General features: G+C 45.8%; 1 protein-coding gene across 1 annotated transcript; it reads right to left on the bottom strand.

The window, feature by feature from the left end:
* Nucleotides 1-1,232: 1,232 nt before the first annotated feature.
* On the bottom strand, nucleotides 1,233-14,024 carry LOC118092105 (patched domain-containing protein 3-like). Its single transcript, XM_060280855.2, has 4 exons — nucleotides 11,582-14,024; nucleotides 7,600-7,721; nucleotides 4,702-4,847; nucleotides 1,233-3,137 (listed from the first exon to the last, which is right to left on the bottom strand). Exons 1-4 carry the CDS (start codon nucleotides 12,362-12,364, stop codon nucleotides 1,531-1,533), a joined length of 2,658 nt encoding a protein of 885 aa, XP_060136838.1. The 5' UTR covers nucleotides 12,365-14,024; the 3' UTR covers nucleotides 1,233-1,530.
* Between the last annotated feature and the right edge of the window lie 952 nt (nucleotides 14,025-14,976).

Raw genomic sequence — 14,976 nt, forward strand, 5'->3', positions numbered from 1 at the left:
CTAGTATATATACCTTCACCCCGGTATGGCTCCCCTTTATCACATACACTGCCCAACAAGACAATGACAAGAATCCACCAACAGCATATGGCTATCCTGATTCAAAAACACCCACCCAACTCACACATGAAAACAAAGTTCACCATAGCCAATCACAAACAAGCAATCACACCCTAGGCAAACCCCAACTTCTCTCACCACCAAAGGAACACAAGCGAATAGCAAAGAGAACCAACACAAACGACACTGACACAACGCCCCACACATACATTAAGTGAACTAGAAAAACACCACCCGACCCCACTCACCATTCCCCCCTCCACCTCTTCCCCCCTTTTCTTCCTAATGTACCAGTAACACTAATGTCTCAACAAATGAAACTGACCTGTAGAAAAGGTAACACACTACTTACACACTGCCTACATTAAAACAAAGTTAAAAAAGAAAAGAAAATATGACACAAGCGAAACTTGCTATACTGTATATATTGGGTGCTTAATATCACAGCATCTTTGGTTTAACAGAGAACATGAGATATACTATCTTAGTAGGCTCCTACAGATCTGGGATAAGGAGGGGTTCCCACTTCAATAAGGTGGTATTTTCAGGCAGGTTTGAAACGTGGCTCAACTGAAAGCGGTTTTGAGGCACTGTCAATTAGTGGAATGTTGGTGCCTGAAATATCCTAAGCAAACTGCTGTGTGCAGGGCTTTGCAACACCTGACAATCAGCTAATCATTCGATCTTACGAATATAATAATAATAATAATAATAATAATAATAATAATAATAATTTATTATTTATACCCCGCCCATCTGGCCGGGTTCCCCCAGCCACTCTGGGCGGCTTCCAACAAAACATTAAAATACAGAAATCAAACATTAAAAGCTTCCCTAAACAGGGCTGCCTTGAGATGCCTTCTAAAGGTCTGGTAATTGTTGTTCTCTTTGACCTCTGGTGGGAGGGCATTCCACAGGGTGGGTGCCACTACCGAGAAGGCCCTCTGCCTGGTTCCCTGTAACTTGGCTTCTCGTAGCGAGGGAACTGCCAGAAGACCCTCGGCGCTGGACCTCAGTGTCCGGGCAGAACGATGGGGGTGGAGTGCTTTGCAAGACCCATGTGGGCAAAAGGGCAACCTGATGTAATCATGATGTCAGTGGTCCCGCTCACTTTCCAAAGTTGGCCCGCAAGTGGTGGGAGAGATAACACTGAGAAATAATAATAATAATAATAATAATAATAATAATAATAATAATTTATACCCCACCCTCCCTGGCCAAAACCGGGCTTAGAGAGGCTAACATCAAATACATGGCATATTACCATAAAATCAAGCAATCAATTAAAATACATTCTATATCCTAAAATCAAGTCAGAATCAAAGTAAAATCCAATCAGACGGCAGCCCGCAAAGTAGGGATGGGGACCTTTAATGCTCACCAGGAAGAGCCCACACCCGTCCTCTCGGTAATTAGTTCCATTATCGAACTGCTCTCATTGCAATATTGTCATGTTTACATTAGGCGGTTTCATAATACAGTATTTGTATCTTTCAAAGGAACTCCTTCAGCACTGGAGCTCTGGGCACTGACTGGAAACTGTCTATTTGGCATTTGACTACAAAAGCCGAAGAAAGTTAAGAACACAGGAATAAAAATGAGACCGTGAACAGCCCCAAACAAGATCACCAGAAACATTATCTTAAAAAAGGTTCTGAAGATGTAAGAGGATGCCATGGAAAGTACAATAACTCCCAAGATAGTGGAAATGGCTCCCTGCGCAACAGGGTAGCCAAGGCGGTACAGAGCATCCACAGCCTTGTCATTCACGTTGTGTTTCTCACTGGCAACAAAAGCATAAGAAATATGGGCAGAGAAGTCTACTGAAAACCCTATGCAAATTACAAGGTTGATCATGGATATGGAATCGAGATTCACATTCCAGAAGGTCATGAAACCAGCTACACCGACAATAACAGAGGCAATAGCAAAGGTTACCCACAAAGAACAAAGAGGATTGGGAATGAGTAGTAAGGAAATGAACAGCATGGCTCCAGCAGCAATCACAACATTTTGAATCGTGTTCCGAACGATCACAATATATTGATCAAAGTATATAAAAGCTGGATGATAAACCATTAATGGTACCTTGCAGCCCTCAGCAAGGCCTCTCAGCTCATTTAAAAGACTCTTCTCATCCACTGCAGTAGTAACATTGACTGTCTGTATGAAAAAACGTGACGCTAATATTTCTGTACCAATAACATTAACATCCCACTTGAAGTCTGGATTAATTCTATGGAGGGTGGATAAATTGTCAATGAAAAGCCTACGGTCATCTATACTGAAAGACATACGTTTAGCGACATCTTCGTAAGTTCTCAACCAGGACACTGATAAATTCTTGTTGATGTAGGATGATCTTTCTAGTGCATTCATGCAGTTTTCAATATCTGCACGGACAGATGAATCCCAATAAGCTTTGCTTTCAGTAACAACAACCATAACCCTTGGGCCATATTCTGAAAAATATTTCTTTTCCCATTCATAATACTGGATGACGTAAGAATTATCACTAGCTAGATTTCGAAGATCTATACCTTCTTGGATTTGAGTGCAGCCAAAAATACTAATACCCAAGTACATGAGATAAAGGACTACCACAAGCACCTTGGTCCAGGTGTGCATAAGGAAGGGACCATAATACTTTCTAAATAATCCATTCATGGGGTGTTCAGTCTCTGCTCCAGTGGACTCATCAAACGACCCTCCTACACAGCACATGTTATATGTGCTGCCCTGAGAATCCTGGGGCTCATTGTTCACTTTCATGAATGTGAGCCAGTGTCTGTTGCTTTCTTCTCGTCTCCCATTTAAAGCAAGAATGGCCCCCAAGAATGTCAGGCTATATAAGTAGCAGAACACAAAGGCTGTTCCTGTATAGATGCAAAATGCCTGAACGGACTGGAATGGAGTTGCAATTCCAATGTAGAAGGCTAAAACGTCCGTGAGAGTTGTGATGGTAATGGACACGGCTGCTTCTCTGTAGGTGTCAGCCATCCGATCTTTGACACTGTTCTTCACTTTAGTCTGCTGCCAGCAAGACACCAGGATGAACATGTCATCAACACCAACCCCTGAAGAACGGCAAATATATAACATATTAGTTCCTATATGTCATGTGAGAAGAGAAATACAGTGGTATCTTGGTACTCGAATGGCTTGGCTCCCGAAAAAAACGGCTCCTTAATGCCGCAAACTCATAGATAAGTAAGAGACTTTTCATCCATCATCATCTATATATATAAAAATGTAGGCATTGCGCACGCGGAGGTCCAAGCCTTTTCCATAACTGCTGAACCGTAATGTAACAAATTTGGCCACAACGTTCCATACCCATCAGGGAGGGATCTGGCATTTAAAAATTTCCAAAAAACCACCCCTTTCACACCTAAAATAATGATTAAACACAAGTGGCGCCCAAATTAGATGTCACCACCAGAAGTTCTGAAAACTCCAGCAGCATCCAATAGAAAGGCAGATCGCACCCTGCCACCTCCAAAGCTGCGCCGCCAGAGGACATCACAAAATTCCACAGTAACCAACTGAAAACAGTCCTTTTGCAGCAGCAAGGCCCAGCTTTTTCAATAGGCCGCAGCACTGCCAAGCAGGGGGAACTGAGTAGGCCACACCATTCAGTAGGCCACAGGCAAACAGAATAGGGCCTTTCACACAGGGGGGGAAGGGATGAGGCACAACAAAGGTGGAAAACACATAGCCATGGGGGGGGGAGGACCCTGAGTCAGCCAAAGCAGTGGGGGGGGGGGACAGGGAAAACTGAGTAGGCCTCACCATTGGCCAGTAGGCCACAGGCAAAAACAAACAGAATATGGGGCTTTCACAACAGGGGGTGGGGGGGTGGTCACAGGGATGAAGCACAACAAAGGGAGGAGTGGAAACTCATAGCCATGGGGGGGAGGGAGAACCCTGAGTCAGCCAAAGCAGTGGGAGGGGGGGGTTGGGACAGGGAAAACTGAGTAGGCCACAACATTGCCCAGCAGGGAAAACTGAGTAGGCTGCACCTTTGCCCAGTAGGCCACAGGAAAAAACAAACAGAATATGGGGCTTTCACAATTGGGGGGGGGGTGTCACAGAGATGAGGCACAACGAAGGGAGGGGGGAAACACATAGCCATTGGGGGGGGGGAGAACCCTGAGTCAGCCAAAGCAGTGGGGGGGGGGTTGGGACAGGGAAAACTGAGTAGGCCACAACATTTCCCAGTAGGCCACAGGCAAAAACAGACTATGGGCCTTTCACAGGGTGGGGGAATCACAGGGATGAGGCACAACAATGGGAGAGGGGGCTCACAGGGATGAGGCACAACAAAGGGAGGGGGAAAACACATAGCCATGGGGGGCAGGTAGGACCCTGCGTCAGCCAAAGCAGTGGGGGGTGGGGACATTTTCAGGAACACGTGTGGGTGGGGAGTCTTATTTTTGAAATTTACAGCAGGGGAGTCAGGGTTTGGATAGGGCAGGTGAGGGGACTCTGAAGGGAGACTCTGAAGGTCAATTTTACAGAAAAAGGACCATTTAACACAAAAACCCACAGCAACGCATGGCCGGGCCAGCTAGTACTTAAATATATTAATGAAAAGCCCAACAGAGAAGTCAGGAGGAATGTGTACATTTGCTCACTTACCAAGGATAAGAAATGGTGAATTTGCAACTGTGACAACAAACGGCACCCCACAAAAGAGCAGTAATCCAAAGCTGCTGACGACAGATAAGCCTGCTGACAGCACCCCAAAAGCTGCAACCCACACTTTCGTCCGTACACAGTCCAGCCTGGAAAACAGATTAAGAAGATTCTAATTCAATTCAGAGTATCATGGTACATGTACTAACCCCCCCTCCCACTGAACTAAGCTAAACGCGTTAGCATCAAATGGATCAGCTGTGCATGCATTGAAGCTGTGTGAAGCTTTGATTTGAAGCCCTAGTTGCACAAAATATCTCAAAAAAGGATGCAAGCTTCCAAGCTTCCCAGAATGCTTCATCAGCTAGACAGTAAACAAACTGAGGGGGCGAGAACAAAGTTGGCTGTTGGTAAGGCCACTGAGTCTGCATTCTTAAGATGGAATGTGGGAAAGATAGCAGACATTCAGATGAAGCTTGGTAGATCTACTACTTCCTCTTAAGCCTGCATACACGATACCAATAAATAAATATATAACAGCCTTCAGAACAGCTCCCAGTTTCTCTACACCAGCCACCCCCCAAACTTCACCCTCCAGATGTTTTGGACTACAATTCCCATCATCCCTGACCACTGATCCTGTTAGTTAGGGATCATGGGAGTTGTCGGCCAAAACATCTGGAGGGCCGCAGTTTGGGGATGCCTGCTCTAGATGGTCTAGAGGGATGTTATGGCCGATGGTGTCAAAGGCCACTGAGAGATCCAGCAGAACTAGGAAACAGCTTTCACCTTTGTCCCTATTCGCCAGAGATCATTGATCAGAGTGACCAAGGCAATTTCAGTCCTATTATGAGGCCTGAATCCTGATTGGAAGGGATTCAAATGGTCCGCATCCTCCAGACGTGCTTGGAGTTGTTCAGCAACTGTCCGCTCAATCACCTTGCCCAAGAATGGAAGATTTGAGATGGGCGATAGTTGGCCATATTGGCTGGGTCTAAAGATGTTTTTATTAGAAGCGGTTTAATGACTGCCTCTTTCAGCGGGTCTAGGAAGGCTCCCTCACAGAGGGAAGCATTTGCTGCCCTGCAGAACCCACTGCCCAGCCCTTCCCAGCTTGCTTTTATTAGCCAGGATGGGCAAGGATCAAGGAGACAGGTGGTCTGTTTCACTCGTCCAAGCAGTCTGTCCACATCCTCGGAGGTAACAGATTGGAAATGATTGGACTCTAGCACTTTCCCGCCCTGGTCCTGCTCCCACGGTGGAGTCTACCTCTTTCCGAATCTGAGCAACTTTATCGCAAAAAAACTTTGCAAAATCGTTGCAGGAGATCTTGGGGTCTTTACCAGGCCCCGGTGGCAGAGGTGGTTCGTTAAATCGTGAACCAGCTGAAAGAGTCTCCTGCTGCTATTTTCTGCAGATGCAATAGTGGCGGTGAAGAAAGTCCTCTTCGCCATCACCATTTGGTAGGCTCGATGTTGAGCTCAAACCCGTGTTCGGTCCGATTCAGAATGAGTTTTCCGTCACCAGCACTCTAGCCGTCTCAGCGATCGTTTCATTGCCCTCAGCTCCGTGGGAAACCACGTAGATGTCTGGGCTCCATGCAATTGGAGAGAGCGCTTCAGAGCCAGACATTTGATAGCCCTGGTTAACTCCACATTCTAGAGGGCCATCAGGGAATTGGCTGAAAGGCCATCAACATGGGATAAAGCATTCCCTACCACTCTTTGGAAACCATTTGGATCCGTTAAGTGGTGGGGTGGACCATCTGAATTGGTCCCTCCTCCCTGCAGAGGGGAAGGGTCACAGAGATGTATAGTAGCACCAAAGCATATTTGAAGCACATTCTTTCCTTCAAAGGATACTGGGCATGGTCGTTGACCTCTCAGAGTTATAATTCTTAACAACCCTTAACAAACTACAGTGCCCAGAATTCCTTGAGAGGAGGAAATGTGCTTCAAAGGTAAAACAGGCTCGCATTCAATCTTTCTTACACAGATGCAGACTTAATGGCTTTGCCACCAGCCAACTTTTTTTTTTTACTGCTTCCCTTTGCTGTACAATCTAGCTGATGAAGAGGACTGGAGGATGAGAAAGTTGGAACACGATTCTGTAATATTTTGGAATATCAATTATGGGTCAAGAATTTACAATTTACTTGGAATATCTATTATGGGTCTGCAAGAAAACAATATTAGAGAGAGGGCTGGGTGGGTGACGATCTGGGGCCGACTGAGCTGCTGAAAGCAGCGCCGGCCCCTTCTGCGGTCTGCTGACTGCCCTGCCACCAAAGCTGCCGCGGATTGGCCAGAAATTTCAAACTGGGTTTGGCGGGAACCCAGCAGCCGCTACGGCAGCCAGGGGGGAGGAGCCAACAGTCAGGGCCAATAGGGCATGGCTTCAGAAGGAGGGGGAAGCGCCCTGCCAGGTCGTAACCGCCACCCACCTCAGTACCAGGTAAGCAGCCATGATTTTTTTAGAAACAAAAGCTGTCAGAAACTGATCCTGCCACTCTAGGTGGTGTAAACATTGCATCTTGAGCTACATACAGGGGAGGCCAATATGGTGTAACAGTTGGACTGGGACCAGAGAAACACGTGTTCAACTCCCCACTCAGCCATGAAGGTCACTGGGTTGTGATGAAAAAATGAGGAGTGGGAGCACTGAGGTCTTTGGAGGACAGGTGGATTACAAACAACAAGGAAATTGTTATACAAATTTATAACAATAAAGATTAAATGTAATAACATTTTTTCTGATGCAGCTAAATGCCTTCTGCATAAATGATTTTTATAAACGAAAAGTCAGATGTGGGTTTCTTCTTGCAAATTTAAGTAATGGGGGGGGGGAATACACTCTGGCAAAATGAAAAGATAAATTTCCCCCCCTTTTCCCAGCAATTACCTTGAGCATGTAATAATTGAGAAGGTGATTGTTAAGGTATACGTGATGGAAAACAAAGGCACCACTTCCTTAGTATTTTTTTCAAACTCTTCCTGTCTGGAGTCTGAAGTAAAATAAGCCACCTGCCATGAAGAGCGGGGGGGGGGGGGGGGAAGAGAAGAGAAGATCACCTGTTAAATATTTTCTCTTAATATATAAATATAAATGCTCACAAGAGTATAAAAACAGGGTGCAATTAGCAGAATATAAGTGGAACATGAAATAAATTTTGCAACATGGAGTGCTCCTGGTCAGGGGCCCAGGATAGCAAACAATAAAAAGTACCTTCAGTAGCACCTTAAAGACCAACTAAGTTTATATTTTGGTATGAGCTTTCGTGTGCAGATGTATCTGAAGAAGTGTGCATGCACACGAAAGCTCATACCAAAATATAAACTTAGTTGGTCTTTAAGGTGCTACTGAAGGAATTTTTTTATTTTGCTTCGACTCAGACCAACACGACTACCTACCTGTAAATAAAAAGTAGAGATCTTTCTCAGTCTACAGACGTAGACTGAGAAAGATCTCTACTTTAAAAGGCTTGCTAAGAGGAAGGTTCTTCAGTAGGCACTTAAAAGACAGCCGATACAGCGTCTGTGTAATATTCAAGCAGGGGGAGTAATTCCAAAGGACAGGTGTCACAGCACTAAAGGCCCAAGTCCTACATTGTGAGGAACCGACCTCCTGATCAGATGGTATCTGCTGGAGGCCCTCAGTCACTTGACTTATCATATGAGGTTGTCTTTCAGATAGCCCATCCTAAACAGTGCAGGATTTCATACACCAAGGGTTCAAGTTAGCCAGCCATGCCCTCTTTCAGGATAATTCATTTCACCTCGCATCCCATTGGACACTCAACAATCTGAGGCCGCCCAGCAATTCTCAGTCTTCATTAAGCTGCTTGGTTGGGTTAGCTGAACAAAGTCTCTAATGCCTCACGTCACTAATGTGTGCACAGCCTATGACTGGTAGAAGCTTCAGCTTAGCACCACTGTCTGGCTTCTGGCTTTTAGAGACAGCCACTAGTTTACATAACTTTTAAAATGGCATTAGACAAATCCATAGAGGATACTAATACCAATGGCAACCAGTCACAATGCTATTCCATGTCTCCAGCTTCAGAAGCAATATGCCTCTAAGTACCAGAGTACTAATTGCTGAGAAACAAGAGCAAAAGAGGAATACAGTCCTAATGTTTTGCTTGTTGGTTTCCCATAAGCACATGCTGCTTGACCATTATGGGTGAAAAGAATGGTCTAATTTTAAATTATTATGCTCACCAACTGAGGGCCTTGAATCCACTTATTTTAGGACTGGTCTCGAGTTGTACAAAAACTAGTAGCACTAAGAACTGAATTAACTTTCAACTTGGTGTTCCCCACCTCTCTGTTAAAAGTTTATTGGAGCAGGAAGAGGGAAATAGCATGGAACTGAACAATGTCTCTTTATTTCCCCCTTTATCTGGGCAGGGCAGGGAACAGAAGCCGTTAGTCTTCCTGGTAGGCCTGCCAGTAAAACTAACCAAATGTTGAGGACTGGGAGGGAGAAAATCCAATTTCTGCTGAAAGACACAATATATCTTCCATATATTGTTTAAATGTGCGTATTATACCCCACCTGATATTTATAATAAAATAATTGTCCCAAGGAGCCAGGATAATTATCTTTAAAACAAAGACAGCCTTTCAATAAAATGTCAGGCTGGTTGAATGCTACAGCAGAAGGTGTAAGATCAAAACAATGAGTTCTGTTTAATAGGGTGAGAGGGAAAATACATGCTAATGAATGAAAAGCTGCAACAGACTAACCCAAATGGAACAAAACTTACTGTCTGGGGCAGTTCCTTTACTTTTCTTCTGGATGCAAAAAGGCCTTACACTGAACACTGTTATTGGCTCCAATACTCAAACCCAGGGCCAGCTCTAAGGCAAGGCTGAGTGGCGCTGCGCTACGCCCGCCAGACAGCCGCACTGGGAAACGGGGGTGGGGGTGGGGCGCGCCGGAGGGATCTTTGCACCACGGCGCCAGATATGCTTAAGACGGCCCTGCTCAAACCACATAATTAAAAAAGCTTATTTTAAGGAAGATAAAGGTAAAAGAGGGGAGGGGGGAGGGGAGAGAGGGGGGGGAACTATTCACGCCTGAGAACAGAGATAATCAGAACTAGTTGCACTAATAACAACCCTAGGTGAGAAAGCAGATACAGTACAAATTTTGCTTGGGCTTGTTAGCCAACCCTTATTTTTAGTAGCCAGTGAGGTTCTGTTTTCTGTTCTACAAAGTAGCAGCAACAAACAGACAGCACGGTAATGTTAGCAAAACAATGAAATCATCATCAATCTTTGAGAATTGTGAGCTTTGGACTTGATTATTGCACTTTATACTGGACTTTTAAGACTTCGAGCATGTGATTTTGTACACATTTTTGAATCTCCTTGTATATGTGAAGGTTGTTGGTGCATATACATTTAAATATTTTCACTTCACGGTGGTTTACCTTTTCATTGTTCTGTTCTACAAAGGCAAAGTGAGCAAGTCCTTTTTTGTATTCATTTCGCAAAGAAGGGGGAGGGGTTCCTATAGGTGAGGAGCTGTGGGTCGATGATATGCATTTCGAAAAAATCAGCCCATCACACTGACATAATCCGGCGGAGGTGTTATTAGAAGTTAATTCAGGGCCCCAAGCTTTTTGCAGTGGGCCCCAAATCTCATTCCCCTTGCTCCCCTTATTTAAAAATATTTTGAAAGCTTTATTTATAGTGTAGTTGGAAGTCCTGCAAAGAATATTATTCTCCAAACCCCAGTCAACCACAATATTAATTTTCTAGAGGCATCTATGCACATCAATTACACACAGTGGTACCTCGGCTTAAGAATTTAATTCGTTCCAGATGTCCGTTCTTAACCTGAAACTGTTCTTAACCTGAGGCACCACTTTAGTTAACGGGGCCTCCCACTGCCGACATGCCGCCACCGTCTGATTTCTGTTCTCATCCTGAAGCAAAGTTCTGAACCTGAGGTATTTTTCTGGGTTAGCGGAGTCTGTAACCTGAAGCGTTTGTAACCTGAAGCGTCTGTAACCTGAGGTACCACTGTATGCAAATTATATGAAAAATTGTGTGATGGGCCTAGGCTCTGGATCATTTAAGTATTCACTTATTGATCTACATAATTTATTAATCATTTTATATAAAGGGTGGGGAACCTTTTTGACCGGATCTCTCCCCATCCTACGGTCCAACTTTGACATGTGCATAGAGGTAATTGACAGATATGGTGGTCCTGTCAAAGTTGGCCCATGGGAATAGGGGAAGATGGTGCCCAAGCAGAACTGAAGTCCCAATGAATCAGCTGGTGGGTGGGCCTTTCTGCTGGGATTGGTTGTATGTGCAGCTGATCTAGCCCTAGCTCTACCTGCCCTGTGCCTGACATCACATGTGACATCAGATGTAAGGCATGTGGGCATGGTTTTGGTAAAATGGCCTCATAGGCCAAATGGTGAAGTTTGGCTGGCCAAATTTGGCTTATGGGCTCAAGCTTTTCTACCCCTGATTTACATCCAAGCATGTCCAAGCAGTGCAAAAGAATTAATTCAGGAAACAGCATAAAATGCATTTTTAAAACCTAGAGATTGATACAAGGCATAGTAATGTGCATCATTTTGAAAGAGGCACTCCTTGGCATTCTTGCTTGTCAGAGATGCTGCAATAACTTGTTTTCCAATTACTTACTATAATTAAATGTTTGGCTGCCAATGAATGCCTCCACTTGCTGATGCAGGTGGGTTAGGCATGGGGAACCTCTGACCCTACCGGTAGTGGTTTGACTTCCGATCCTGTTAGCTCCAGTAAGCGTGGCAGCATGCATCAGGCAGACACAGAGATTCATATCGGTCTCATTCCGTAACGTGTGAAGTGGTTCGATCGTGCCAGGAGACGCTTACCTGGATGGTTGCGAGGTTCAAGGATTTCACCACACCCGGGATGCGCTCCAGAAACGTCCGGAGCCAGAGCGCGCTGTCGTTTCTCCGAGAAGCCTCATCCTCCTGCAAGTAGTAGAAGAGGCGCAGCGCTTTGGCTGCCCGGACGGGGCGCGACGGCCCATCCCCGGGGGCCAAGTCGAGGCCTCCCAGAAGGTGGCCCAAGAAAACGGGATTGGGAAAGCTCGGAGGTATGTAGAGCGGGAAGGTGAGGTCGGGCAGCAGCGCCTCTATCCCGGCCGGGTCGCCTCCCACGGCGCTCAGCAGCGGGTTGGGGCTGCTGCAGTTGTCGCCGGGGATGCCTCGCGCGCAGAGCTGGGCGAAGGGGAGCGCGGCGCCGTCGGGGCTGCGGAGCTCCCACACCGCCTTGTCCAGCGCCAGCAGCTCGGCGAAGGCCTCCCGGGTGAGGAGCGAGCCTCCGCCGCGGGCCACGGCGATGAAGGCGACGAAGGAGCCCTCGGTGCTCAGCCTCTCGGCGGAGAAGCGCTGCGCGTCGTCGGTGGGGAAGTGCGCCTGCACGAAGCGCCGCTCGCTCTTGGCGGGGCCCTTGACCGGCGTGAACTGGCGCTCGATGTCGTTGTCCTCCAGGCTGCTGAGGAACCCGAAGCCGGTGCCCAAAGCGGCCGAGAGCGCCACGGGCACGAGCAGGAAGGGCCACGGGTGCGCGCCCACCAGGGCGCCCAGGGCATGCATCGCGCGCGACAGGGGCCTCTCCACGCAGTCTGTGTGGCAGTCGAGAGGCGCCATCGCCTTATTTTTCCTTGGAGCTTTTTCTATTTCTCCTCCTGCCAGCGGCGAAGAGAGCCGGACTCAGGACGGAGTTAAGACCGTTCTCCGAATAAGCCCTGCCCCACAGCACGAGTGTGCTGGGCAGAGTTTCTAAAACACCTCGAAAAGGAGGAACTGAGCGGGAAAAGATGATTAAAATGGCCGCTGGGCGGAGGTTCGCCGTTCGGGAAACGCCCATCCGTTAACCGCCTCAGAAGTGGGGGGGGGGGAGCGAGGCGGTGCCGGGGAACCCCCGTTCAGCGAAGGCATCGGTTTCTTGGCTGCAATCTGGCTGCTATGCCTGAGGGAAATTCCCGAGAACGAGGGGACGCAGTGCCTTTTTAAGCCAAGATGTAATGAAAGTGAAAGTAACCCTTTTAACTGGGAATTTCCTTCTCCACAGTCTTCCCCCCCCCTAAAGGGTGGTAGACCTGCGGCTATCCAGATGTGCTTGATGACTGGCCGCTCTGGAGAGGGAGTCCTAACATCTGGAGGGCCACTGGTTCCCCACAGTTAATGTAAGTTGTGTTTGGAAACACAGATCCATATATACTATATTGTTACAAACAGGAACCATTTATTATCCTCAGCAAACGTGGCCGCCTCCCTGTTCACCCCCAACTCCAGATCAGTGTGCACAGGTTAATTTATTTTTTCCTCCCTTCGCATAAGCTTTCCTGCTTAGGAGGAGCAAGTACTCATTCAGAACATTGAAATCCTGCTACCTATATACATCCTTCAGAGTCCTGTGGCATTAGAAGCATCACCAGAGATCTTCTACACATTTTCAAGCCTGTCTTTGCAACCCTAACGACTGGAAACATTTCCAAGGAAAATAGAAGCTGAAAATATAAAAGCTCCAAATTCTGCGCCAAGTAATGCATTTGCATGTTTGTAAGGCACAATCGCAGTACTAGCCAGATTCCCTTGATTTGCTAGCTCTTCATCATTTGGATGAGCTCCAACCTAATGAAATGCTGGATCAGGGAGAAAGTTGGGTTAATCTTTCAGTCCTTCCAAGAATTTTACTATGCAAGCTGGTGTATCTTTCTAAGACTGTGTTCACACTTCTGTTTACTGTACACTCGCCGCATTTCCAGTGCAGAGTTTTTAATTCATGTTCCCATGACATGTTAAGTGTATTTTGTACTCCATTATATATACTGCTGACTGGAGTCCTTAAGCCATTCCTAATTTGTAACTCTCTGCCATCAACACCCTCAAACAGAAACAAATCTGACACTAATGAAGTTGTCTGGATGAGAACAGTCTAAGGAAGAAAGAGGCATTAAACATACTGCGGGGGGAGTGGAACGAACAACTTAATTGCACTCTGAGGCAGGAATGTGTACACACACCAAATATGAAAAAAGATTGTATTTTACTTTCAGTTTTACTTCTGATGTATATGACCTGATCGTTAAGGCACTTGCTTGCTGCTGCATCTGCTGTTTTAATAGTATTTAGCCCCTTCTGATAAAAGGTTAATGATGGGTGTGCCACGTGTAAAAAAAATTTTTTATAAGCTTGCTGAAGACCAGCTAGGATCCAGAAGAGCAAAAAGGCACAGTTCTTTAAAGCTAGCACTAAGATTTCACAGAAGTTGAATGAAGCTGTTTCGGAATAAACTGTGGTGAGAAATTGCAGATTCACAAGAGTTCATGAATCTAGAAATGATTATAATTATGTGATTGCCAAGCAAGTTCTGTTCAATGCCACAGTGAAGCATTTTAGATTTTTTTTCTATTGTACAGAATGATGCTTGTGCCGGATTTCAGATACCACAAGAATATAAATAGATTTCCTGCTCATATGACATACTAGTAGATATACTTCAGATGTGACATAGGCTCTGAACATACTAGATTTTTAATGTGTGTGTGGCTTGCACAGCCCTGACTTTTAATTGCACTCTTTCTCAATGTTTTCCATCCACACTTGTGGATGCGCTGCTCTTCTCTCCCCACCCCGACCATGAATTCCAGAAGCCTGAGGTCCATTGTGGGCATGCCTGCAGGTGTTTGTTTACCTGTGCTTGCGGTCACACACACACACACATAAATATATATGCACGTTTTCCAAAATATCAGACATGCACAAAGCAGCAGGTTTAAAACCATCAGTAGCACACCAAGAAGCACCTCACCAACAGAAGTTGGGGGTATGGTGATAGATGGCACCCATCAAAATATCACCACACATGTAAAAATACCAACAACCCTGTACACACACACTGCACTGCAGTACATCCACAGTTAGGAAAATTACAATTTTGTGTTGGATTTTTTCTCTCCTTACTGCACTATCCGCAGATCAGGAAAATCTATTCACTCTTAACCCTATATAGTTTATGAACAGATTCTTGGGGAACCTCTCTTAGTACATGACTCTGGACCAGGCACAATATCTCAGCCTGTTTTATCTCACAGCTTTTTTGTGAGGATAAAATGGAGAAGAGGGGGCCATGTATGCCACACTGAGCTCCTAGGAGCAAAGGTAAGATATAAATTTAGGAATGAATAAATCCCTCCATTTTGAGAATTGTCCATTTATTCTTCCTCTGTGCTTCCAGCAACTGATGCATAACTACT

This window comes from Zootoca vivipara, chromosome 11, assembly GCF_965207765.1.
Source record: "Zootoca vivipara chromosome 11, rZooViv2.hap1.1, whole genome shotgun sequence".
Taxonomy (NCBI): domain Eukaryota; kingdom Metazoa; phylum Chordata; class Lepidosauria; order Squamata; family Lacertidae; genus Zootoca; species Zootoca vivipara.

Bases quoted from the DNA above. Each gene is read 5' to 3' on its own strand.
- LOC118092105 (XM_060280855.2), bottom strand. From the start codon at position 12,364: ATGGCGCCTCTCGACTGCCACACAGACTGCGTGGAGAGGCCCCTGTCG. The intron at 7,722-11,581 runs GTAAGCGTCTCC...TCTTCATGGCAG, and splicing joins TGAACCTCGCAACCATCCAG to GTGGCTTATTTTACTTCAGA. The intron at 4,848-7,599 runs GTAATTGCTGGG...TCTGTTTTCCAG, and splicing joins TCAATTATTACATGCTCAAG to GCTGGACTGTGTACGGACGA.